The sequence below is a fragment of the Danio aesculapii genome, chromosome 5 (assembly GCF_903798145.1).
Source record: "Danio aesculapii chromosome 5, fDanAes4.1, whole genome shotgun sequence".
Taxonomy (NCBI): Eukaryota; Metazoa; Chordata; class Actinopteri; order Cypriniformes; family Danionidae; genus Danio; species Danio aesculapii.
In genome coordinates, this window is record NC_079439.1 from 65148772 (window position 1) to 65175944 (window position 27173).

Consider the following 27173-nt stretch of genomic DNA (forward strand, 5'->3'; position numbering starts at 1 on the left):
AAGCAAATCATTAATCCGTTTCATGATATTTGTAGGAATAGTGAGGTCATTTATTTAAAAACATCTCATTATTGAATTCCATACCGATATTTTATTATTATTTTTTTGCACTATTTCTGGCTTGAGCTCAAAATATACACGAATAATGTGAAACAACAAAGTCGAATGACATTCAAATTCAGAAACAGAACAAGTTGGGGGGAAAGTGATTAAAGTTATTATTAAACAACAAAAGTAAAGTTCGTAGACAAACTTTATGGTGGCTTGAGAGAGCCTCGTCTGAAAGTTTAAAGCAGTTTAAAAGTTGAAATAACTATGGTAATTTTTACGAAGTTTGAAACAGCTGGTCTAGCTAGATCACTACTTATATGTTAGCATGTGTCTAGTAGGGATTGGCATGTTTCTCGCTAGGTGGTTGACAGGGGGTTCTGAGTGGTTGCTAAGGCATTGCTAGGCGGTTGCTAAGGTGTTGCTAGGTGGTTGTTAAGGTGATGCAAGGTTGTTGCTACTCAGTTGTTTGGTTGTTCTGAGTGGTTGTTAAGGCATTGCTAGGGTGATCTAGATGGTTGCTAAGGTGTTGCTAGGGTGTTCTGAGAAGTTGCTTGGCAGTTCCTAAGGTGTTGCTAGAGTGTTTTAAATGGTTGCTAAGGCATTGCTAGGGTGTTGTAGGAGGTTGCTAAGATGCTGCTAGGCAGTTGCTAAGGTGTTGAGTGGTTGCTATGTGGTTGCTAAGTGGTTGCTAAGGTGTTCTAGGTTGTTGCTAAGGTGTTGCTAGGTGGTTGCTAGGGTGTCCTGTGTGGTTGCTAAGCATTGCTGGGTGGTTGCTATGGTGTTCTAGGTCGTTGCTAAGGTGTTGCTAGGTGGCTGCTAGGGTGTTTTGAGTGGTGGCTAGGGTTGCTAAGACATTGCTAGGTGGTTGCTATGTCTTGCTATGTGGTTGCTAAAGTGTTGTTAGGTGGTTGCTAAGGTGTTCTAGGTTGTTGCTAGGTGGTTGCAAGGGGTTGCTAAGACATTGCTTAGTGGTTGCTAGGCATTGCTATGTGGTTGCAAGGGTGTTGCTAAGTGGTTGCCAAGGTGTTCTAGGTTGTTGCTAAAGTGTTTCTAGGTGGTTGCTTGGGTGTTCTGAGTAGTTGCTAGGTGGTTGCTAATGTGTTCTAGATCGTTGCTATGGTGTTGCTAGGTGGTTGCTAGGGTGTTCTGAGTGGTTGCTAGGTGGTTGCTAAGGTGATGCTAGGGCATTGAGTGGTTACTAAGGTGTTGCAAGGTGGTTACTAAGGTGTTGCTAGGTGGTTGCTAGGGTGTTCTGAGTTGTTGCTAGGCAGTTGCTAAGGTGTTGCTAGGTGGTTGTTAAAGTGTTCTGAGTAGTTGCTAGGCTGTTGCTAACACAAATTAGCATGGTTCTAGCACAAATTAGCATGTTGTTTAGCATGTTTCTAGCATAAATTAGCATGTTTTTAGCATGAATTTAGTTTGAATTAGCATGTTGCTAGAATGTTTCTAGCATAAATTAGCATGGTTCTAGTATGAATTAGCATGTTGCTAGCATGTTTCAAGTATAAACCAGTATGTTGTTAGCATGAATTTAGTATGAATTAGCATGTTGCTAGTATGTTTATAGTCTGAATTAGCATGTTGCTAGTATGTTTATAGTATGAATTAGCATGTTGCTAGTGTGATTAGTATGTTTGTTAGTATGTTTCTAGTATGGATCAGTGTATTTTTAGCATGAATTGGTATGTTGTTAGTATGTCTAATGTAAAGTCAATGGCAGTTTTTTACAATGGAAGTCTATGGGAAAGTTGCTAGGGAGCCGTAAATGGTTGCTAGGGTGTGGCTAGTAAGTTGAAAGGTAATCAGTGATTGGCAGAATTGGTAGTCTGAATTAAATGAGCCCAACCTTAAGTCTGTGTGACAGTCTGGCGGAAAGTTATGAGGTCACAAATTTTGGTCCAATGTTAAGTCAATGGGACTTTCCAAATTTTCCAGGTCAGTTTTCGGAAAATCGTAAGTGGGATCAGTTGGAAAAGATATAGCAACATGAGTCAGACCGGTTTGGTGTTAGTTTGGTGGTTGTAGTATGAACGGTCTCGGAGGAGATGCGTATAGAAATTAGTCTCAGAAGAAGAAGAAGACAGAAGAATAATATGTTTATGTAGTAGAACAGTATGTTGGCTTTCTCAAGCCACCATAATAACTTGAAAAGTTTTACAGAGAAAATTCACAGTGCAATACAAATAGAGGCAACAACGTAAGTTTAAATGATGTACATTTCCTTCACCCTGTGTCCTTGGTCCTCGACTTTGACCCTGGAGTTTATTTATAAAGATAACACATTTGGCAGGCTGATTTTAAATCATGTCGGATTTAACAGCAGCAGCTGTTGGTTTGGATGTTTACACGTCCATCTAAAGATCCTCAGTGCTGCTCTGTAGGAGGAAAATAAGCTTTATGAAGTGAAAACCGATTTTTGAAACCCAATTTGTACAACTTTCATTCAAAACCTACTGCATTTGTGTCACTAGGGAACAGTCTCTCCTTCACGATGGCACAGATGTCCGTGAAAATGTCATCCTCTTCTCGATCGGCATCAACCTGACCAGGCAGAGTGAGGCAGAATTGGGTTTCATAACATAAAACTCGACATTGTAATACTATTCAACAATTAAATTAGACTTTAACAGCACGTGACATCTTTCACTACCCTTCCACTTATTCACTTAATAAATTATACAAACATTTTCTTCACTCTATTTTTATTTATAACCAAGGGAAATTGGTAACACTTTACAATGAGTTTGTATTAGTTAATGCATGAACAATACATTAAGTACAGTATTTGTTCATATTAGTTAACGTTAGTTCATGTTAACTCACAGTGCATTAACTAATGTTAACAAGCATGCCTTTGGATTTTAGTAAATGTTTAACTATGATTAATAAATTATGTACACATATTGTTCATATTTATTTAATGTTAGTAAATACATTAACTAATAAATCCTTATTTTTATATATAGGGTCACTAGAGACCTGAGGTATGAAATAATTTAAAGGTGCAGCATGTAAGTTTGATACCCAGTGGTTGAACTAGGTATTGCACTCCTGGATCAAAAAACAGGCAAGCGCAGGTTGCCAGATTGATGACACCAACAGGAGTATGCCTGACTATCGAGCCTTAAAGGCTGATTTAGAGCTGATTTAAACTGTGTTCTAAATAAAAGCAACGGCACGCAATAGAAGGAATATTTTCCATATTAAAAGGAGTTTTTGTTTTAACCAACTCCTTGAATTTATATTTTAGAAATTGTTTCTATTTCTTGCAGCTGAACAACAGGATAGACTGACAGTGATCACCTCAAGTACACCTCATGTGCTTCATTCGCTTTGTTTATTATTATTAGTTAAATGCTATCAATGTGAGTTTGAATGCCATTTTACATGACATTTATTGCCATACTACTGAAAGCAGCAGCAGATAGTTCACCTCAGATCTTGAAAATAAAATGAACCATTTGAAATTGAACTTTAGAACTGTCACTCAGTGCAAATCAACACATATCAGTGATTCAGCATCTACATTTAATAACGTTAAAGAGGTTTAATATGTATTAATTAGATTATAAACCTTACAAATTTCGTTGAAGTGCAGTAAGTGCACTATTCTGTGCCTCTGAATGGCTGTATTTAATGTCGTGTTGCTTAAAACTGCAAATCTCATCACGTAGCGTGTTGTTAGAACATGGGGTTACAATGTAACCTGCTCACCTAATGTTTACGTTCAAACTATTATTTTATATGCTAATTAAAAAACCCCATGTGGAACTCTGAATCTGCATCTCATTTCGGAGTCTGCTACTGTCCACCGGAGGTTGCATTTTGGTCATAGATTCATGCTTTGAAAGCCATTCTGACTGAATGAATGAAATACATGGTTTTTCACCAAGGCAACACGAGGTGCTGAAATATAATTGGCTAAACTAGTAGTGGGCGGGTTAAAATAACCTTAACAAGACAGACTTTCCGGCATGTAATGCACATTTTCAAAGCAGAATATCTGACTTCAGTATTGTTTTTCAGATAAACAGTTATGTTCACTTAGCATGTTCCTCAAATATCTGAAACATATTACGGTATTTTTATGCTTTAGAACAGGGTTTTCAAACTGTTGGATGTGCCCCACCAGGGGGGGGCGCCAGCACCTATTAAGGGGGGCGCGAGACATTGAGGCGTGCACTCGTATAATTTATGGTGCCGATTTTTATGCGTTCACTAGAGGGAATAATATGATTAACATTATCTCCACAGCTAACTATCAGGCACCTGTAGATTTAATGCATTCCAGTAAAATATATACAAATAAAATGGACCGGGCGCTTTTTAAAACGAATGACGGTGAATGAATGAAAGTCAAACCGGTGAGCCGTCTGACAAAAAAGTGCCCTTCTGAATCAATTCAGCAGGATGCCCTTCTGGACCTTTCACTTACTTTGAAGACACTACTGACTACGTTTACATGGACATCTGTACTAGTTATTTGCGTTAATCTGAATAAGACAATAATATAATTACGTGAAGTGCTTTTTGAATGTTGCGTCACCAGGCTAACGTTATTCACGTTTCCTGCAGAGTCTCATGTAATTTTGGGTGTTTCATCTTCAATTTCTCCACTTTAACTGCAGTTCGGCAGTTTAACTTTCACTCATGAACATTTCATTCATGCCCCCGTGACAAACTGGGGTATTTGATGCGAATATGGAAGAGTTTTCTTTTTATTGATACCGCACGTCGAATGGAAAGAAAAAAAACATCCGCATTTCGCAATGTGTGTGTGTGTGTGTGCGTGTGTGGTCCTTTACTGACAGCCGTGTGTGTGGATCTTGTGTTCAACTCAACCACACCGTCAGGGTTCTGCTAGCTTGGGTTTGCAAAGCAGCATTTTCTGTATGTACGTACATCAAAAGCATGGTGTTATGGCTCATGCTTATTGACAGTGGAAGATGATTTACGGTTAGTCGTGTCAGGAATCCGACCACAGATTAGCATGTTGTCCTCACAGAAAAAGGCTCAGCCATCACACTGAATCAGGTAAGCTATGTATTTATGTTTCAATGCAATTAATTCTACGCCCTTTAAACGCAGCAAGTAATGTGAATGATGTTCGCGCATGCATTATAATTTTGGCTCGAGGGAGGGGTGCCTGGGGGGGCGAGGGCGAGTGAAATTGGACAAACTTGGGGGGGCGTGTGTCCTAAAAGTTTGAAAACCCCTGCTTTAGAAGAGTCAAAAACTTGCATGCAGCACTTTTAAATATATTTTCATGCACAACAATAATTAAGCACCTGACCACTCATTAAGTGCAATCCATCTTTATTAATGTTGCACTTTTTTACAGCACTTTTTTAATATTAATTACTACATGCATAAAAACAAAACACTACAGTATCATCAGCAAAACTGGCGTAAACTGCTTTACCGCAAAGCAATTACTGTACACTATCAAATTATAAGTGTGACCTGATGTATCTGGTGAATAAGCTCCCAGTAATCCAAATAGATTTATTTCAACACATTTTCACCTCCGACATGTCACTGACTCTCGGTCAGGACCCCTACGCGTCACTTTGTGATACTTCAGGTACCCCTTTTACCGTAGTTTCAAACATTTTAACGCACATCCTGTGTTTTATATTGACAGATGAATAGGTTTAAATGCTCGTAAATGTGTTCGTAACAAAAGTAAAACAGTTTTGACCGTGTACTTTACAAAAAGTCACACCCCAATAACTGCAAAAACATTACCCAATAGGGGCAGCACGGTGACTCAGTGGAGTCTTGACTGGGGGGTATCAGTAGAGTTTATATGTTCTCCCCGTGTTCACGTGGGTTTTCTCCGGTTGCTCTGGTTTCCCCCACCCACAAAGAGATGTGGTATAGGTGAATTTTTTGTACTAAATTGGCTGTAGTGTATGAGTTTGTGTGTCAATGTGAGTGTGTATGGGTGTTTCCCAATGCTGGTTTGCAGCTGGAAGGGCATCCGCTGCATAAAACATATGCTGGAGTAGTTGGCGGTTCATTCCGCTGCGGTGACCTCTGATAAATAAGGGACTAAGCCGAAGGAAAATGAATGAATGAATGAAAAATACCCAATACGTCAGTTAATCTTTATAACATTGACTATGCCATACTGACACCAACATTTTAATCTAAAACAACAGAGGACCCTGGATTCGTTGGGGTACCCCAAAGTGACCAGAAGGAATCCTGGACTAGCGTCAATGTGACGAGTCAGGAGTGAGAATATGTTGATTTTTTTAAAGGCACAGTATGTATTTTTTGCCACTAGAGGGCACGTATTCACATCAAACAAATGCATGGTTTGAAGACGCTGTAACTGTAAAATGTACATATTGAATCTTTGGCTGCAGATCTTGATTGTCAATTCCGATTTTGTGACTGTATCCGATTTTTTGATGCCCAGCTTACATCATCTTTAAAAGTGACTCGTATCTGATTGTCTGCGTTTACACTGCACAAGGCAAAAAACGCAATGGCCAGAAAAAAAAAGAGCGGGCGCTGACTAACAGCTGATAATAAGTGCGCTCATTTTCTCCATTCCTATATTTAATTTGTTAGCAGGGTTTCATTTTTTTATTTTATTTTTGACAAGTTGTTTTGATATAGTTTGTGAAAGAAAAGTTCTCATTTGTCTATATTCTTTTAACTGATGCTTTTTTAAACTAGTAATGTCATGTCCATAGCGTGATTTATGCACGTTTTGTATGCAATAGTTTTAAATTGTTTACGTGGCGGATGTTGTACTTGCGCTCTCTTGTTAACATCCTTAAATTCTTGTACTACGTGAGAGTATAAAAGCAATTTTTTTGTCCTAGTATGAGATTAAAGGTGTGGGACTCTGTTGAAAGTGTCAGAGTTGACGTCATTCACTACAGTTTTTAATGACGTGCGACTCACATTGACAGGTGAAAATTTGATCTACTTGCTTACACTGCAGACACACAGACACGATTCATTTCGGATAAATTTCCACATATGAACAAGGTCTGAATCTGATTCAAGTAAATTGGAATCCATGAGATTTTTTTTTCTGCTTTCTAACAAAAAAAATATATATAATAAATATCGGAATTGGGTCGCAGCCTTTATGGTGTGAAAAACAATAGTTGGGAAATATGGTTGAGAAAAATATGATTCAGATGACGAATGTATTTATGAAGGTACCTAATAATGAAATTAATAATAAAATCGGATCAAACGATCCTTTCAAAGTTAAAAAAAGCTAATGCAATATGCTTTATTTCATTCTTTTATCAATATTATTACAATATAAAACATTTTCATGCCACTACACCAGTTATTGATTCATCCTTTTTAGAATTAAAAACCTAATAATTTAATGATGATTGGTGAAACATTCACATATTTAAGGCCTAAGATAAAAACAATTTATATCAAATTAAAAAACTCTTACCCGTACAATAAGTCCTCTCTCCTGATAGTACTTGGCTATGAGATTGATATTGTGTTTGAAAGTGTCTAGTCTCTTCTCAATAGCGTGAGAATTGTCGTCAGGGCGTCCCTGCTGAGATGCTCTATTCTCTAAACGCTGCCGAAGCTGCTGATTGGAGCAGGCGAGCAAGATCACCAAGTCTGGAGAGCCAATCTGAGGAAATATCAAAACAACCCTAAGGCTGTATCCAAAATCGCCCCTATACCTATAAATAGTGCACTATGTGCACTCAATCAATCCCACAATGTACTCAAATAATGTGGGTACAGCACATGCTAGAACAGTGTTTCCCAACCCTGTTCCTGGAGGCACATCAACAGTACATATTTTGGATGTCTCCCTTTTCTGACCCATTAACTTCAGGTGTTGGAGTCTCTTCTGATGTTATTATAAGTTGATTCAGGTGTGTTTGATTTGGGAGAGGTTGAAAATGTGTACTGTTGGTGTGCCTTCAGGAACAGGGTTGGGAAACACTGTGCTAGAAGATACCCAAAATGTGCTGAGTTTTGCGTGGCAAATGAATTTTCACATCTGACCACAAGATGGCGTCCAATTAGCTTCTACAATCCTGTCACTGATATCTTTGAGCACCTCGTTGGCCATGGTGGAGAGTTTAATCTGATTGATTTATTGCTTTTGCAAACAATCTTTTATACAGGAAAGAAAACTGATTAGCAGCACTCTCTTCAAGAGACTGCTTCTAATCTGAGTTTGTTACCTATATAGACAATTTTGAGGGATGGAAACAAAAACAATGGCCCCAGCTAATTAATATAGCTTCCGAGAATCCAAAAAGGTCCTCATATTGATAAATAATGTTATGATAGCTGTTTTAAAATTACGTTATGATTGAATTGCCTCTTGTTACAGATATGAATTTGATAAGCAGGAAACGTTCATGGGCCAATGACATGACCACACTGACATGGTCTACAGTATATAAAAGACATAGTAGCCAGAAATCCTGTTGATTGATAGGGGATCAAATACTTATTTCCCTCATTAAAATGGAAATCAGTACATAATGTTTTTACATTTTCTTGGGATTTTTGTTGTTGTTGCTATTCTGTCTATCATGTTTAAAATAAACCTGTCATTACAATTACAGATCAACTATTTCTTTGTCAGAGGGCAAACACAAAATCTGCAGGGGAATAATTTTTTTCCCCACTGTATATGAAATATATTTTGGTAACACTTTACATCAACAGTACATAAATAATGATGTATTAATATGTATGAAACATTACTTTATTGTGGACGAATGATGAGTTAATGCATGCACTAATCATGAAATAACAACATCACAGGAGTCACAGGAGTTCATAATTTAACCATCATAAACTCATCACATGTTAATGTATAATTATATCATGACTTTACTTGGAGGGGTACATCGTCTTTAACCCGTTCTTAACTACTTATGAACTCCTTATGTACATCCGTTTAGTGTGTTTACACTGAATAACAATAGAAAAGTGTTCTGTCAACATCAACTTGAACAGTTTAAACACAGGAGCTTTTTATGAGTAGTTAAGGATGAGTTAATGCTGATGTACTCCTCCAAATAAAGTCATGACATAATTATACATTAACAGCTCATGTGGTTTACTTTTAGCTTAAACTTAAATGTTAATTAATAATTAAGGTAGCCATTATTTTCTCATGAACTCTTGTGACTCATGTTGTAGTTAAAGTTAGTTCATGATTAGCGCATGCAATAACTCATCATTAGTTCATAATTTACATAATAATGCCTCATTATTCATGAACTGTCATTGTAAAGTGTTACCTTTATTTTACAAATGTGAAATTCAAACATGAACTATAATGTCATATACGCAATTCACTCTCAAACAATATATATATATATATATATATATATATATATATATATATATATATATATATATATATATATATATATATATATATATATATATATATATATATATATATATATATATATATATATATATATATATACACAGTTGAAGTAAGAATTATTGGACCCCTGAATTATTAGCCCCCCCTGTTTATTTTTTCCCCGATTTCTGTTTAACGGTGTTTAACGCTGTTTAACTGTGTTTTTTTCAACACATTTCTAAACATAATAGTTTTAATAACTCATTTCTAATAACTCATTTATTTTATCTTTGCCATGATGACAGTAAATAATATTTCACTAGATATTTTTCAAGACACTTCTATGCAGCTTAAAGTGACATTTAAAAGCTTGACTAGGTAATTAGGTTAGGCTTATAGTTTTGACCTTAAAACTTAAAAAAATTTAAAACTGATTTTATTCTAGCCGAAATAAAACAAATAAAACTTTCTCCAGAAGAAAAAATATTATCAGACATACTGTGAAAATTTCCTTACACATCATTTGGGAAATGTTTGAAAAAGAAAAAGAAATTCAAAGGGGGGCTAATAATTCTGACTTCAACTGTATACAAAATATATACAAAATCTGACCTGCTCCTCAAAAGTGAACGCCTGTGAGATCTCTCTAGGAAAACCATCCACAATGAATCCTTTAGCATCCTGCTTCTTGATAAACTGTTGTTTCAGCTCTTCAATAGTCGTCTCCTATAGGAAATCATGCCAGAACAAGACAAAGAAACAAAGAATAGGTGAACTATATTAAAAATGTATCAAAAATACACTAATATTGGGAAATATTTTTTGAATTCCAAATTGTTTAATTCTATAATGTCTTAAAGGTTAAATTCAACCAAAAAACGTGTTATTATATACTCATCCTCATGCTGTTTCAATACCCTGAGAACTTTCATTCCTCATCTGAACACAAATTGAGATATATTAGATAAAATCTGAGAGCTCTCTCATCCTCCACTGACAGCAATGGTCACAAAATTTATTAAAGTCCAGAAAGGGTACAAAAATATTGTCAAAACATTTCATGTGATGAAACTGTAATCATACAAAGCTCAAGAAAAACTTTTGTGTGCCAAAAAAGCTGTAAATACCGTGCCTATATTTTCTCTCTTGCGTTAACAGTAGTGCTATGGTAGTACTAAAGGCTGCATAACTTATTGTCATTGGAGTCAGCAGCCAAGGTTAATTTAGTAAATGATAACTAAAACTAAGTCTAAAACTACTGGTCAAAAAACATTTTAGTTAACTAAAATAATAAAATCACAACAATTGAAAAACAGGGCTGCATGGTGGTGCAGTAGGTAGCACATTCGCCTCACAGCAAGAAGGTCGCTGGTTCGAACCTTGGGATACAGGTGAATTGGGTTGGCTAAATTGTCCGTAGTGTATGTGTGTGAATGAGAGTGTATGGGTGTTTCCCAGTGATGGGTTGCAGCTGGAAGGGCATCCACTGCGTAAAACATATGCTGGATAAGTTGGCGGTTCATTCCAGTGGTGACCCCCCAAACAAAAAACAAAAACTAAAAACTGTCACTGAAAAGACACTGAAATAAAATAGTTATTAGCAAAAAACAATAATGGCTTTCTGAATTAATAAGCACTTATCTGGTGTCGGGAAAAGTACCTGCAGATCATGCAAAAACACTTTTATATACATAAAAATGAAATAGAAATGTGTTCTCAAAATAAAAACTAAAATAAACCATTAATGAAGATATTTTTAACTTTTTTTCGGTGCGCAAAAGTGTTCTTGAAGCTTCATTTGATTACAGCAGAACTACTAACCTCACATAGAATGTTTTGACAATGGGTTTTTTTTTCTTCCTTCTAGGGACTTTTGTAACCATTGCTGTTTATTTAAGGTTCGAGAGCTCTTGGATTTCATATGAAATATATTAATTTAGGTTCTGAAGAGGAACCAAGGTGTCAGGAGATTGGAACAACATAAGGTTGCATAATTAATTAAAGAATTTTAACTTTTGGATGAACTAACATTTTAAAGAGAACCTATTATGCCCCTTTTTACAAGATTTAAAATAATTTTCTGGTGTCCCTAGAGTGTATATGTAAAGTTTCAGCTCAAAAACTGCCCCTTTAAGGCTTTGATCCTAATCGTGCCATTTTGGTGAGTGTCGCTTTAAATATAAATGAGATTGTGATCTTCTAAAAAGAGGGTGGAGCTACAAATGCCTGTGTGACAGCATAGTAGCAGATTCAAAAACAAGACTTAAGTCCCATGCTAATAAGGTAGAGATTGTCACTAATGGGCAGGGCTTTCCCCTCTGATGCCATACCAAGGGTGAATGTCAATCACAGTGTTTCTTCTGATTGTTTTTATCAAGTGTGACTATAAAAAATTTACTTAATACATTTTTACCATTAGAAGCTGGTTTTATTCAAAGACTATTGACACACAACTGTGTTTAAACCCCTTATAAAAGTGATTTTTTTTTCATAATCGGCCCCCTTTAAAAATGTATGCATTTTTGTGATGGGAAAGCTGAATTTTCAGTTCGTCAATGTCAAAAACCAGTCGTGCTGAATATTTGTGTGGAAGCCATTTTTAGCATTCTTTGATGAATAGCAAGATCAAAAGAACAGCGTTTTATTTGATGTCTGATGTCAGCCTTGATAACTCAGCAGCTGTAAATACACCATATCTGTGAAATGTACACAGTTGTTGGTCAAACTGCCAAACCTGAGGTGCCAGTTCTCCGTTGGCAATGATTTGAGCAATCAGCTCCCATTTCCGATCACTGGGCGCATGATGCAGCAACTGATTCCTTAAAATCTCCCCGACAGACACATGCTCGAAATCATAGCGCAGTGCGATTTTAGCTGTCTGAGTGCCCTTCCCACTGCCTGGTCCACCTGGAAAATATCATGGCAAATCCCACTTTACATCACAGAAACGGCACAATTGAAATGCTAATTTCTAGTTAATTAAGGTCAGGCTCTAGTGAATTTCCTTTCATTTAGCTCAAAGAGTTTTAGAATAAGATGAATTTAGAGTAGTATCAGATGCCTGATACTGACCAGGCACCAGTTTTTTTTTGAAAAATGAGAAACAAAAACAAATTCGTCTCTGGAAATTTGGTCTTTTTCAGTCTTCCCAAGTAAAAATTATCTTGAATTGAGCTACATTGTACCACACTCAGTTTTATTTATTTTTTGCTGTTTGTTCAAACTACTTATTTAAAACGAGCAGAGTCATCACAATTTTGAAGATATTTGGAGACAACTTAATTGTTTTAGGTTTAATCCACTTAAATTTGAGAAAAAACTATTTGGTTAACTTAATGAAGGAATTGTGTGGAACCCTGCATTTTTTACAGTGTAGAAACAAGTGACGGCTACAACCCAGGCTCAGTGCGCATACGTACCCAGGTCTAAATTTCTGAGGACAGCAATATACGTAACCTTAGGTATGTCTGCTTGTTTGGCTAATCTGCTGTTAGGCCGCTGTGTACTATTTTTGATTATCACAAATTTTTTCTCGAGCATCCTCTTCTCACATAAATCCTTCAGAGGGTGCAATATACACTTGAGGCCAGCTTGAGGCCAGCTATCGACTGAATGTTTGACCAACCGACCCACCCACCCTCTTGCCTAAACCCAACCGATAGTATTTTCAAAAGCAATCTAGTAGAAGAAAAGCTCTCGCAGCCACATAACTTCACGTTTTCAGTCTGTTGTTTATGTATTTATTTAATTTTGCTTATGTTTTACCTGGTTTATATGACCATATCACCCCAATTTTAGCCTCATTGCACTAAGTTTCGTATTAATTATAAAATATTGCTTCTTACCAATAAAGCTTTAAATAATCTAGCTCCTGTATAGCTAACCAACTTTCTGTCTCGCTACAATCCAACCCGTTCTTTAAGATCTCAAATCTCAGGACTTCTAGTAGTACCCAGAATGGCAAAGTCTACTAAAGGAGGTCTGGTCTTCTTGTGTATGGCTCCTAAACTCTGGAATAACCTTCCTGATAAGGTCCAAGGCTTAGACGCACTCTCTCAGTTCAAAAATAGATTAAAGACCTATCTTTTTAGTAAAGCATACACATAATGCATCACATAATGGTATGATGCATGAGTGTGCTCCACGCAGGTGAGTGAGCTTGACAAACCACCTGTAGGACACACTCCTCCTGTCTTAATATACCCGAGATTTTGTTAGAAACTCTCAAATGCTTTACATGTTTGTTTTTATGTTTGTTTGTATAACTACTATTTGACTCTTTTACTATTTTACTATTTAAAGCGCTTCATTTTTGCATCTCATTTGTATACACTATGAACAGAAGCTACACTAATTATTTTCTTTATTCTCTATTTCCACCTGGGGATACTCATCCCGATGCCTCTAGAGATTATTCAACGCCATTGATGCATTCAAGACCTGTGAAGAAATGATGCCAAGGTATCCATAATCCTAGACCAGGCCATATCCTGAGCTGCCGCTGCCATGGAGGAGCAGAGAGCATGAGACTAATTCCTGAAAGACCACAGTGACAGACGAGTCTTCGCATTGATCCCATGGGCCAGTATGATCACCCACCGGTGACCTACTTACACCTGCAGTTCTCCACGATAGATGTCCTGCGTTCTCCAGCCTCCAGTGCCTAGACTGCAGCTCTGCACAAGAAGTTTGGCCAGAGTAGAAATGGTCGTGCTCAACTGAGCCTAGTTTCTCTCAAGATTTGTTTCCTTCACTTCATCAATCGGTGAAGTTTGTTCCTCGCCACTTTCGCCACTGGCTTGCTTGGTTGGGACTTGTAGAGCTGCGCATCGATGGATTTGTTCTTCAGTGTTTGGACTTTCAGTAGTGAATTTTAAACCACACTGAACTGAACTGAAAACTAAACTGACATGGTTTCAATTTACTAGAACTTCTATGTTAGGCTGCTTTGACACAATCTACATTGTAAAAGCGCTATAGATATAAACATGAATTAAACTGAATTTAATTTCTTGTGACACCGGAAAAGCCATCCACATGGAGGTAAGCGGTCAGCTGGTAGCGCTAAACTGAACAAAAGCCGTCTGCTGCATCATACTGCCTTGTATCAATCATCTTAAAGACGAAATGCAGCTATACGTACCTCAGGCTACATAATTTGCGCTCTCCAGAAATGTAGACAGGGGTACATATCCACAACGAGCCTGTGTTGAATGGCTTTAAAGTTCATGCAGTTGTTAGATTGCTGTGCTTCATTTAATAATATAAATAATATATAAATATTTTACTAATTAGATCTTGCTTAAATTGCAATACTAATAAAAATAATATAATTAGAAACACTTTAGTCTTGTTTTAAGGTACAATTTGAATTCTTATCCGATTTTTCTTAATGGAGTTTTCAATTCAATTCACCTTTATTTGTATAGCGCTTTTACAATGTAGATTGTGTTAAAGCAGCTTCACATAAAAGCTCATAGTAAATTGGAACGTAGTGGTTCAGTTTGTAGTGTTTAAGTTCAGTTCAGTTTAGCTCAGTTCAGTGTGGTTTAATAGTCACTACTGAGAGTCCAAACACTGAAGAGCAAATCCATCGATGCGCAGCTCTACCGATCCCAAACCATGCAAGCTAGTGACGACAGCGGAGAGGGAAAAAAAACTTCACCAATTGGCAAAAGTGAGGAAAAAAAACCTTGAGAGAAACCAGACTCAGTTGGGCACGACCATTTTAATTTCTCTGCTGGCCAAACTTCTTGTGCAGAGCTGCAGTCTCAGCGGCGGAGCCTGGAAGCTGGCCTCAGCGAAGACTCGTCTGTCGCTGGAGCGTCACAGTTATCAGTCTCATGTTCTCCACTCCTCCATGACCACCACAGTAGCTGCTCAGGATACGGCCTGGTCCAGGATATGGAAACCTTGGGATCATCGTGTCACTGGTCTTGGATCAAATCAGTGACTCTGCATAGGGTCACGGGGTATATGCACAGGGTACATGCACAGGGACTTTTAATTTTCAGTAAGCCAGCTCAGGTACTCCTTGTTATTCCACTTTAAAAATCGAGTAGTTTATGATTTGCTTTCTTTAAAAATCCAAGATCTTCACTGCTTGCTTGAGATACAATATAAAGTGGGTCTCAGAATTTGAAAGTTTATGTTACCACAGTATTTTCAATGGAGATTCTGCTCTCACCTGCTGCTCTTGACGGCACTTGCATTTCATTTTTAATTGCCTTTCATCTTGTTTTACACTTGAACAACTAAATGAATGCTTAGGTCTATTTAAAGCATTACATTTTAATTAAATTACATTATAGATTGAAAATAATCACATCAACCTTTCACCAGAAGATTATCGGTGGCTGACAAACACTTGCCATGCATATAGCCCAATCTAATCAGATTAATTTTAATACACTTTAACTAAATATTTAAAGAAAAGCATTTTTATTTTAGTGCACCTATGATGAAGATGATGTGCGGTCGTGGTTTTGAAGGGTCAAAGACATCGTACTCCTGTATAAGCCCGGAGGACTCGGTCATGTCTGAGTCACTTTCGATGGAGAACTGAGCCTGAATTGGTGGCAGTCGGTCATATCGGCGGTAAGGCCCAGGTCCAGGACCAGGTCCACCATCTGTGGAAAAAGACAATTACATTCATCAGTCCTGTATGGCACTCTTAATGCATTTGGTTAAAAGTAAGCCACACAATATTATGTGGTTACAGTTAAACTTCATTCATTGAGATTTATGGGGCATTTTAAAACACTTGAACTATCTTTAGCCTTAACTTCATAATTAAAAAAAAAAAAGATCTATTGTTTTCGGTGTGTGGTATGGGTGTGTGGTATGGGTGAATTGGGTAAGCTAAACTGGCCGTAGTGTATGTGTGTGATTGAGTGTGTATGGGTGTTTCCCAGTAAAAACATGTGCTGGATAAGTTGGTGGTTCATTCCGCTGTGGTGATCCCAGATTAATAAAGTTACTAAGCCAAAAAGAAAATGAATGAATGAAAGATCTTTGGTTTTTAATTTCACAGCCCAAATAATGGTTTCTGAAAAGCTTTTTATGTAGAAAATGTGGTTAAACCTATTTACTGTATGGTCAAGAATGAGCACATTGTATTATGTAATGCATATTGGAAAATTACAAAATATCATATAGTATAATGCATATAAAAAGGCTACTTTTTATACATTTTAAAAGAGTTTGTACACTCAAACTAACTTTTTTTTGCTCATTGAAACTACTTATTTAAAATGAGCTGAAACAACACAATTCTTGAGATTTCATTGGGACAACTTATTTTTTATGTTCAATCCACATAAATTTGGTAAAAGGGTTAAAATTGTGTGGAACCCTGTATTTTTTACAGTGTTATATGTATATACATGCACACATAAATATAAACACATATACAAAAATATTAAGGTTTTGGAAGTGGCCTTGCCAGAGTCCTGACATAAATCCAATTGAGAATCTGTGGATAAATAAAGATAAATGAGCAAAAATACCAGTGGAGATATGCAAAAAGCTGGTCAGCAATTATAGGAAACGTTTGATTTCTGTTATAGCCAATAAAGGCTTTTCCATTGATTACTGAGAAGGGTATGGATAATAAAGGTAAATGATAGCTGACAAATATATATTTTTCCATAATGATGCCTCTTGTACATCATCTTGTACTTCATTTTATGATCTTTTGGGAAAAGCCTGTGTCATTTCCCAATCAACCTTCATTTCCTTAATATCACCTCTTAATTTATTATCAAAAAGTATTTTCTAAATATGCATGACAAGATGTTTTTGGTATACAAACTTGATATTTAAACTTTAACAATTATATTTCAGTTGGTTTCTCATGATGTAAATATATGCTAATTAGATGACTAAATATAAAACAAACAAATTAAAAATAACTGAAGACTTTAATAAGAGATTTTGTGTTGAACACTAAAGAGCATATTTTAAAGGAAGCTGGAAACCTATAACTATTATCTTCCATAGTACTTGTTTTTGCTACTATGGAAGTCAATGGTTATGTCACAGAAGAAGGACGGAGATCAGAGGTGTTAGTATGAGTGACAGTTTATTGAAGTTTATGGGGAGAACCTGGCCTGGCTATGACAGGTTACAGGTTTCTAACATTTTTCAGGATATCTTCTTTTGTGTTTAACAGAAAAAGAAACTCATAGAGGTTTGTAACCACAATAAGGCAGAATAAATAGTAAGAAATAAAATATCCTTTTTTGGTGAACTATTCCTTTAATTAAAGCTGTATTACACTTTTATTGTTTTAATTAAAAACTTTTTATCTTTGACCCTTATCAATCACACAACTGACTATTATTCATAATTTATTTATTTAATTTGTTTTATGTGAGCTAAAATAAAGTACTTTCACACAGCCTTAGTTACCGAGTTTGCAGGGAGCTTTCTTCCCCTGTGCCGGAGTAATTGGCGGTAGAGGTTTCCGATCAGGTGTAATGAAAGTGTCCCAGGCCACACATTCAGGACCCCCGAGGTCTCGTGTTTTCTGCAGGCAAATCTCCAAGAATGCTAAAGGGTCCTCGGGTTTGTGATACATCAGTCCTGTTAACATGCTCTGTAACATGAGACAATTTTTGTTATATGAAATCCATATATTACTGATAAGATTTACACAAAAAACTTGTATTACGATTCTTACAAGTAAACCAACTTACAACAATACAACTCAGTAAATGAGTTTTTGCATAACATTTTATACAAAATCACGCAATGATGAGATGAAGATTGGATAATGTAAGTTAAAGGAGACCTATTATGCAAAAGTCATTTTTATAAGGGGTTTAAACACAATTGAGTGGCAACAGTCTGTAAATATAATCAGCTTCTAATGGTAAAAAAATATTAATTTTATTTTTTATGATCACACTTCAAGAGAACAGTCTGCAGAAACACTTTGATTGACATTCTCCCTTTGTATGTGTCATCAGAGGGGGAAAGCCCCGCCCATTAGTGACGATCTCTTCCTCATTAGTATGGGACGTTAGTCTTGTTTTTGAGTCTGCCACTATGCTGACACACAGGCATTTGTAGCTCCGCCCTCTTTTGAAAATAGAAACAATCTCATTTGAATTTAAAGAGACACTGACCAAAATGGCATAATTAGGATCAAAGTCTAAAAGGGGCAGTTTCAAAGAGTTAAAACACATTATTTGTGAGGTATTTTAAGCTGAAACTTTACATACACACTCAAGGGACATCAGATCATCTTGTAAAAAAGTCCATAATAGGTCCCGTTTAATCTATTTAATAACACAAACAATAAACAAATGTTTAATACAATATTTATTAATCTTTGTTAAGATTAATGAAAAAAAAAGTTATAAATTGTAAGTTCTTGTTAACACATTAATGGTAGCATTTATAAAGCATTCGTAAATGTTGAACATTGATTAATAAATGTACAAGTATTGTTCATTGTTAATTCACGTTAATTAAAACGTGAACTAATTGTAATTTTTGTGACCAAAAATATATAGACTAACTGGTCACTTTATTAGGTACACCCGTCTTGTTTGCGCAAATTTCTAATCAGCCAATCACATGGCAGCAACTCAATGCATTTAGGCCTGTAGACATGGTCAAGATGATCTGCCGCAGTTCAAACTGAGCATCAGAATGGGGAAGAAAGCCGATTTAAATGACTTTGAACGTGGCATAGTTGATGGTGCCAGACGGGCTGGTCTGAGTATTTCTGGGATGCTGTTCTAATTGGATTTTCATGCACAACCATCTCTAGGGTTTACAGAGAATGGTACAAAAAAGAGAGAATATCCAGTGAGTGACAGGTCTGTGGTGCAAATGCCTTGTTGATGCCAGAGGTTAGAGGAGAATGGCCAGACTGGTTCCAGCTGATAGAAAGGCAACAGTAACTCAAATAACCACTCGTTACAACTGAGGTATGCAGAGGAGCATCTCTGAATGCACAACACGTCCAATCTTGAGGCGGATGGGCTACAGCAGCAGAAGACCACAGCGGGTGCTACTCCTGTCAGATCTAAGAACAGGAAACTAGATCTACAATTCGCACAGGCTCACCAAAATTGGACATTAGAAAATTGGAAAAACAATGCCTGGTCTGATGAGTCTTAATTTCTGCTGCGAGATTTGAATGGTATGGTCAAAATTTGGCATCAACAACATGAAAGCATGGATTCATCCTGCAGACAAATCTGCAGCAAAAGGGAGTCTGACCCGGTACAAGTAAGGTGTACCTAATTAAGTGGCCGGTGAGTGTATATTATCATTTTCTCGCCATGTTACCAAAAGTCATAAAAGTTATTGTTTAAAGTAGGCCTTTTTTCCAAAACTTTTCAGAAAGGTTCATTCCGCTGTGGCGACCCCTGATAAATAAGTGACTAAGCCGAAGGAAAATGAATGAATGTACCGGAATTCTTACCAAATAGCTATGTACATCGCTATGTTAGATTTTTCCAATATCTTGCAACCCTACCGCCAACTATTCCGGCAAACCAGTACTGGAAAACACTCATTGACCATCGCATTCACACACACTCATACTCTATGGGCTATTTTGTTTACACAATTCACCTATAGCGCATGTCTTTGGACTGTGGAGTAAACCGGAGCACCCGAAGGAAAACCCTCACCAACATGGGGAGAACATGCAAACTCCACACAGAAATGCCAACTGGCCCAGTCGGAACTCGAACCAGAGACCTTCTTGCTGTGAGGCAACAATGCTAACCATTGAGCCATGTGATGTAAAAATCTGTGACTTCGGAAATATATTTTTTACAGGCTTATTTGCCTCAAGAGCACATTTCATTTAATAGTCAATCCGAGAGATTTCTGGATGGCTAAAGAAAGTGAATAACATAGAGGGGGAGAGAATAATAATTGCAAATTGTTGTTCTATTCATCCCACACGTGTTAGCAGTTCATACTCCGGGCCTTTTCAGAGGGACGTGGAATGGAAAATCGGAGCTCTAAATAATCAGCTGTTTGCTTCTTTTGATGCAAATAAATCTGCTTGAGAATTTACATCTCAATCCTCACGGGTATCAAACAGCTAAGGACACATTCAGCCGCAGAATAAAGGAACAGTGTCCGAAGAGAAACAAAACAAAAGCCTGGATTTGCTAAAGGTGTCAGTTTAATTATAGACCACAGCATTTTCGAGGATTAATGCAGAGAAATAGCATTAAAAACACTGTTGAATGTGACCGTCTGTTACTGTTTCCTTAAAGATGTAGAGTTTAATTTTAAAAAAATCTGAATCAGACTTTGAGCAAGTAAATCACATCAGTGATCTCAAAGGTTTTTAGAGCCCAATTGGCAACAGTAAACTTATAAAAGTGAATATAATTTAGACGAGTACTTCAGACATGTAGAAAATACTTACAGATTTTAAGCAGTGATGCATCGTAAGTTGTATTTTTTTTTTGGCCAATATTATTTTTAAACAAAAACCTTATAGACATTTCTGATACCAATAATGTTTAATCACACAGACGACTATCATATGGAGAATGAAGTCACATGCATTGCTCAGGTGTGGTTTTTTCCAGACTTGATGGTTCTGTGGGTCTCGTCTATCAAATCTGATCTTTAATTTGTATTTTACATTGGATTCAATTCAGGTGATTAGCTGGGCCATTCTACAGCTTGATTTTCTTTCTCTGAAAGCATTTGAGAGTTTCCTTGGCTGTGTTTAGGATCATTGTCTTGCTGAAATGTCCACTCTGGTTTCATCTTCATCATCCTGCTAACGTAGATGTTAGACTGAAGCAGGTGATATTAATTTACAGTGACGAAGGGCAGAGGGTTGCTGAAAACCAATTCAGCTGCTTTCTGGGCTTTCACTGCCTTTCTACACCCCCTTTCTTCATCTGTTCGATACTTTTTTTCCTGTGTCATTTAATTTTATTACACATAACTTCATTTGTAAACTAATTAGATTTCTTTTCTTTTCATATATGTATTTCTTTGGTTGTCAACAGCACCTTGTATGAAATATATTTTCTGAGAAAAATGATGATGTTTTCAATACTTATTTCTTATTTCCCCCACTGTGTGTGTGTGTATATATATATATATATATATATATATATATATATATATATATATATATATATATATATATATATATATATATATATATATATATATATATATAGTTATTTTAGCTTTTTTTACACCATGTTTATTTCTTAAACCGTCTTTAGTTTAAACAGATAATTTCTTTTCTTTTATATATTTAATTGATATTTCTTATGTATTTTTAATGAATGACTTTAGTCAGTAGGATTGATGTAAGACGCAATGACTAGAAAAGTTAAATTAATTCAACTACAAAATGTAAGGTAACAAGATTTCTTTTTTGCAGTGTACTATATAGTACTAGCTAAACATGCCTTTGACCAAAACTTCATATTTGATGTATTTCATCCATTTTGCTGCTGCAACCTGATATTAAATATTAATTCATATTCTCACATATTAAAATCTATTCATTTTAAATGAACTCTCTGCAGCTTATTGCAAATTACTCAAAGTATCAAAATGCTTTAATTTGTTTTTGTTGACACCATCTGGTACAAACGTCCTGTCATCTAAAACATAGTTTGCATGCTTTTAGCAAGAAAAAAGGGCTTTTAGTGTCATTCTAAAAAAGGTCACCTTCAGGTCATGTTACATGTGTTTTTGCTTTGAAATATTTATAGATTTTTTTATAAAGTTAATGTAGACTTACATTACACATAAACTTACATTACACGTAAATTACTGATAGTTATTATTAAAAATGAACACTTGCTGGAATTAAATAACTTAGATAGCTTTTTTAAAAGAAATAATGATTAAAGAGTACAACGTGTATGAAATATCATAAAATATATCATAAAACTACAGAGCTTTGGTTAGAAAACTATAGCATCAGCTTAATAAGATATTTTTGGAAGAAGCGGTGACATAATCTATATCCATTTTATCTCTACTGTAAGCAGTCTGCTATGTCTGCAATAAAAGCTGTGCTTTCTAGCTATATAAATCAGCAGCTGCACCAAATTGCATGCCCTCAGTCTTTCTTCCCAGGTATGAACTCCATATTCTCATATATCATATTGTATGAGCCATAAAAGCCTGATATATTGAATATGATCCTCAACAAAAAACACACAGGCAGTAGATTCATTTAGATCTTGTCTAAAGGTTGAATAAACTCTTTCCTTTACAAAAACTGATTTAACTATCTCTATATTTAAACACTATTAGCCATATTTGACAAAAAATATATTTAATACATCGTATGACAAGCTTAACTTGGTAAATTCTGATTATTTAAATAGTTGATATTTTTAACCACTTAAAAATTACAATGTTTAATGGTGATTATTGAGATGACAGACTAAACACATACAGTATGGATCTGTTTTACACTGTTTTTGTACATACAGTAGATTTTAATTCAAGAGTTCACACTTATTGCTATTGTTTGATACTAATTGCAGGTTTGGCGTGCTGTCCCGGGAGAGAACCCTGAGCTCAGATATACTTGTGCCCAGGGCTCTAGCCTGGTCATTTAGCATAGAAGGCTGTCCAAGATCAGGTAGGTACCGAGAGCTACCACTGGTAGTAGAGGAAACGGGGGAGATGGGGCAGACAGGGGGGATTCTTCAAAAACGAAGATCAGGGAGGTAAGACAAAATGGTCTATTTATTGTAGGCTTGGATTAATCTGATTGGTTTATCGATGATTGTTGATGTGATCCATCATAGAACATGATCCTCTCGAAACTTGTTTGTAAAACTTCACATATTGCCAGTGACGCTCTGATGACCATTTAAAAATACAAATAAAATTTGAAATTATGTGAACTACATTCATCTGTATCACCTGCAAACATAAATGCTCTTGATTGGCATCAATGTTTCCAAAAAGAACCTTTAACATCCTTTACAGGGAAATCTTAATTTCTAAAACTTTTTTATTTTGAAAAAGTACAGTTATTTGATTAATTGTTAATCGAAAGCTTGATTAAAATAGCTCTTCTTCATGTATTATCACATTGTATGAGCCATAAAAGCCTGCTACATTGAATAAGAGACTCAGTCTTTCCATGTACACACACACACACACACACACACACACACACACAGAGAGAGTGGCTGTACCTAACTGTCTGTTATGTTCTTTTTCTGTTATTTGTTTTTCTTTATTTTCCATTTGTAATTGATGTCATGTAATTTGTTTATCTCTTTGCAAAATAAAAAAGGAAAAGAATATGATACTCAACAAGTAGTTTAAAAAATGTGTACTTTTACTTTCCTTTAAGTACATTTTTAGTGCAGTTTTGGTAATTTTACTCGATTACATTCCTTCAACCTGGTGTCACTACTTTATTTTTTCCTGTCTATGGGGATTGGAAAAATCAGTCCTGTAATTCCTGTTCAATCAAATAACTAAATTATATATATTATATATAATTATAAAATATTATAAACAACTACCTCAAGACATGGGCGATTTAGAATTGCAGCAAACTGTTTGGAACCATTAAAACTGTCCAAGAAGATGTCCAAAATCTTTACACGCATTGACCAAGAGACTGTTTAGATGCACGTCACTGATGAGAAAATGATGGATGCTTACTGTATGATGACGCAATGGCCTTAAACACCCAACAGGCACAAGACGTCAACATGACATCAGAGTGGCATTGTGCCCCAACATCATGGAGTTTTTGCATTTTGTTTGGAAATGGAAATCGGGTTGACAGGCCAATAACAGTCCGATGTCAATGTCCAATAACCAACCTAAAATCAACCAAATATCAACGTCTAATAATGCCACAGCTTGACATTACCACTATGATATCTATCAGACGTTGAATTTTGGTTGCCATACCTGACAAATAAATGTTAGTATTTGATGTCAATACGACGTTGGTTTGAGATGTTGGCTCGACATTGGATTTTGGTCACTTTCCAACACAACCTAAAATCAACCAAATATCAACGTCATTTGACGCCATTATTGGACATCAAAATGACGTTGTCCTTAGACGCTGGCTAGACATTAAATTTTGGTCATCTGACATCACAACCTAAATCTAACCTAATGTTAACGTCTTATGACGTTGTGTGCCTGCTGGGGAATAGCTAAATGCACTACAGAATGTTACGTTTACACACATCCACAAATAACATGTAAATGCATCAGCTCTTTACAGCATAATACTCACTACTCACTACTCTTGAGTACTTTTGAAAGGTCTACTTTTTACTCATACTTTAAGTAATGGTACCTTTACTTAAGTAAGATTTTTCTAAACTCTTTCCACCACTGATCACATGCTTAACACGGTTAATTCTGATGATTTAAACTTTTTTATAATGTTTAATGGTGACCACTGAGACTGACATATGCTAAACACATATAAAAAGAACACAAAACAAAACACTAAGCACATAGACAAATGACCTTTAAATGTTTTTAGTTATAAAGTTTTCCCTAAGATTTTCCAATTTATAAAATAAAGTATGTTTCTTTATTATTTGTTCATTGAAAGCTTCATTAAAATGAATCTTCTCTGTCAGAATCTCTTTATTTTTTAAAGTACACAGTGCTGCTTTTGGTACAGCCACTAATGGGTGAATTTTTAAGATGTATATCTAGAGTTATGAACCTAAACCTGCATGTTTGCATTCCCCAGAAAACTGCGTGTTCAGGCACATGCAAGAAGGATATGACTGTTTCAGTCCTCATCTACCCCTTCTTCATTGCCCACATTTCCTAAGATGAGTCACATAAAGTAAATATAAAGTACAAAGCTTGTTGCCTTGGTGACAGCCAAAGCGTTGATGTGCCGAAACTCATGTTTACAATGTGAGCAGCTGTGTCTAACACATATTGATGAAGTGCACCTATATTTAGGTCAATCTGGAGATGGAAAGCTGCTCAGAAGTGTGTGCCATGATCCTCCACTGTGTTTTGTATGCCACTGCACAAGCACAAGCACTTGTTGATGTAACCTGAGAACAATCTGACAAGCTCAAGACCCTCGCTTTGCCATCACAGCAGCCTTCTTGAGGATCACCATAGAGACACCTTCAAGTATCTAATTTACCATATTTGTGCATACTAAATAGACACGGACTTTCTAGTGGATTCATGCTGTTAGCTCATATCTGATGCATATATAGATCCTTAAAGACAGAACATTGTATTTTTTTAAACACTGAGAAGTAAACTGGAAGGTGCATAATAATAAAGTATGTGCTCACCTTGAAAACACAGCCTGTATAATAACATTTCAGACAGATGTTTACAGATGTGTCATTCCTTCCTCGGATATATTAATGTTACACGATTTATGTACGGATGGAAAATGTTGATTCTTACCTCAAAAAGGTGTGGGATCTGTCGTTTGGAGAGGTAATCCTTGGCGTCGTTTGTGTTCATTCTTTTGGCTTCTCCAGTCCAGAGCAGTGTTTGTAAGTCAGTGGAGCAGCAGCTGTGTGTGTGTGCGCGCGCGCTCATCTGTTGCGTTTCACCCTCAGAGCAGCTGCTGTCGCACACCATCACATTGGCTTGTTTCTCCGCTGTTTTGACGCCGATGACCTCCAGGCGATGTTTCTATTCAACAGTTGTTAGTCACGCTCATGAATGCCGAGTTCAAAGTGACCCTCAGCGACGCGTAATCACGAATAATCGCCGTGTCGACTTGTTTTGAGTATCTTTTGGTATCGGTAAGGATTTGTAAGATAACGTTACGTCAGTGGCATTACTGCATACAAACATGTGTTTGAGGTGAAATACTGTTTGTAAGCTACTTAATCTGATCAAATTTAGCCTAACCTATTTTGTAGTTAGCCACGATATTTTATTAAAACAAAAACACTAATCACGAATAATCACCTTGTTTATCTTTTGTTATAAGGATTTGTAAGATTTGCGTCATTATTTTGTGTATTTGAGGTGAAACAAGCTACTTAATCCGATCGAATTTAGCCTAAACTTATTTTAGTTAGCCACAATATCAAAAACACTAATCTAATCGTCTTGACATGTTTTTGAGTATCTTTTGGTATCAGTGGGTATTTGTAAGACTGTTACATCAGTGACACAATAGTTTTGCTGTGAATTTGAGGTAAAAGTAAATTGAATGAGCTACTGTACTTAATGTGATCAAATTTATCCTAAACATATTTTACAGTTAGCCACAATATTTTATTCAAATAAAAACACTAATCACAAATAATCGCGTTGTCGACTTGTTTTGAGTATTTTGTGGTTTCGTAAGGATTTGTTAGATAACGTTACGTCAGTGGCACTATATTTTTGCCTGTGTGTTTGAGGTGAAATATACTGAGCTACTTAATTTTATCAAATTTAGCCTAAACTTATTTTACAGTTAGCCATGATATTTTATTCAAATAAAAACACTAATCATGAATAATCACCTTGTCGACTTGTTTCAAGTATCTTTTGGTATCGGTAAGGATTTGTAAGATAACGTTACCTAACTGTATTTTTGCTGTGTATTTGAGGTGCAATATATACAGAGTAAGCTACTTAAGTTAATCAAATTTAGCCTAAACCTATTTTATAGTTAGCCACAAGATTTTATTAAAAGAAAAACACTAATCACGAATAATTGCCTTGTCGACTTGTTTCGAGGTATCTTTTGGTGTCGGTAATGATTTGTAAGATAACGTTACCTAACTGTATTTTTGCTGTGTATTTGAGGTGCAATATATACCGAGTAAGCTAC

At 36.1% G+C, this 27173-nt stretch overlaps 1 protein-coding gene across 1 annotated transcript; it reads right to left on the reverse strand.

Annotated features, from left to right (window-relative positions):
- Positions 1-703: 703 nt before the first annotated feature.
- ak5l (adenylate kinase 5, like) lies at positions 704-25993 on the reverse strand. Its single transcript, XM_056458693.1, has 8 exons — positions 25802-25993; positions 17807-17993; positions 15850-16023; positions 12129-12301; positions 10007-10120; positions 7490-7681; positions 2506-2592; positions 704-2426 (listed from the first exon to the last, which is right to left on the reverse strand). Exons 1-8 carry the CDS (start codon positions 25979-25981, stop codon positions 2406-2408), a joined length of 1128 nt encoding a protein of 375 aa, XP_056314668.1. The 5' UTR covers positions 25982-25993; the 3' UTR covers positions 704-2405.
- Between the last annotated feature and the right edge of the window lie 1180 nt (positions 25994-27173).

Coding starts and splice junctions, on each gene's coding strand:
- ak5l (XM_056458693.1), bottom strand. CDS start 25,981: ATGGTGTGCGACAGCAGCTGCTCTGAGGGTGAAACGCAACAGATGAGC. Junction 16,024..17,806: donor GAAAGCTCCCTGCAAACTCG/GTAACTAAGGCT, acceptor CTTTTTCCACAG/ATGGTGGACCTGGTCCTGGA. Junction 12,302..15,849: donor GCACATCATCTTCATCATAG/GTGCACTAAAAT, acceptor GATATTTTCCAG/GTGGACCAGGCAGTGGGAAG.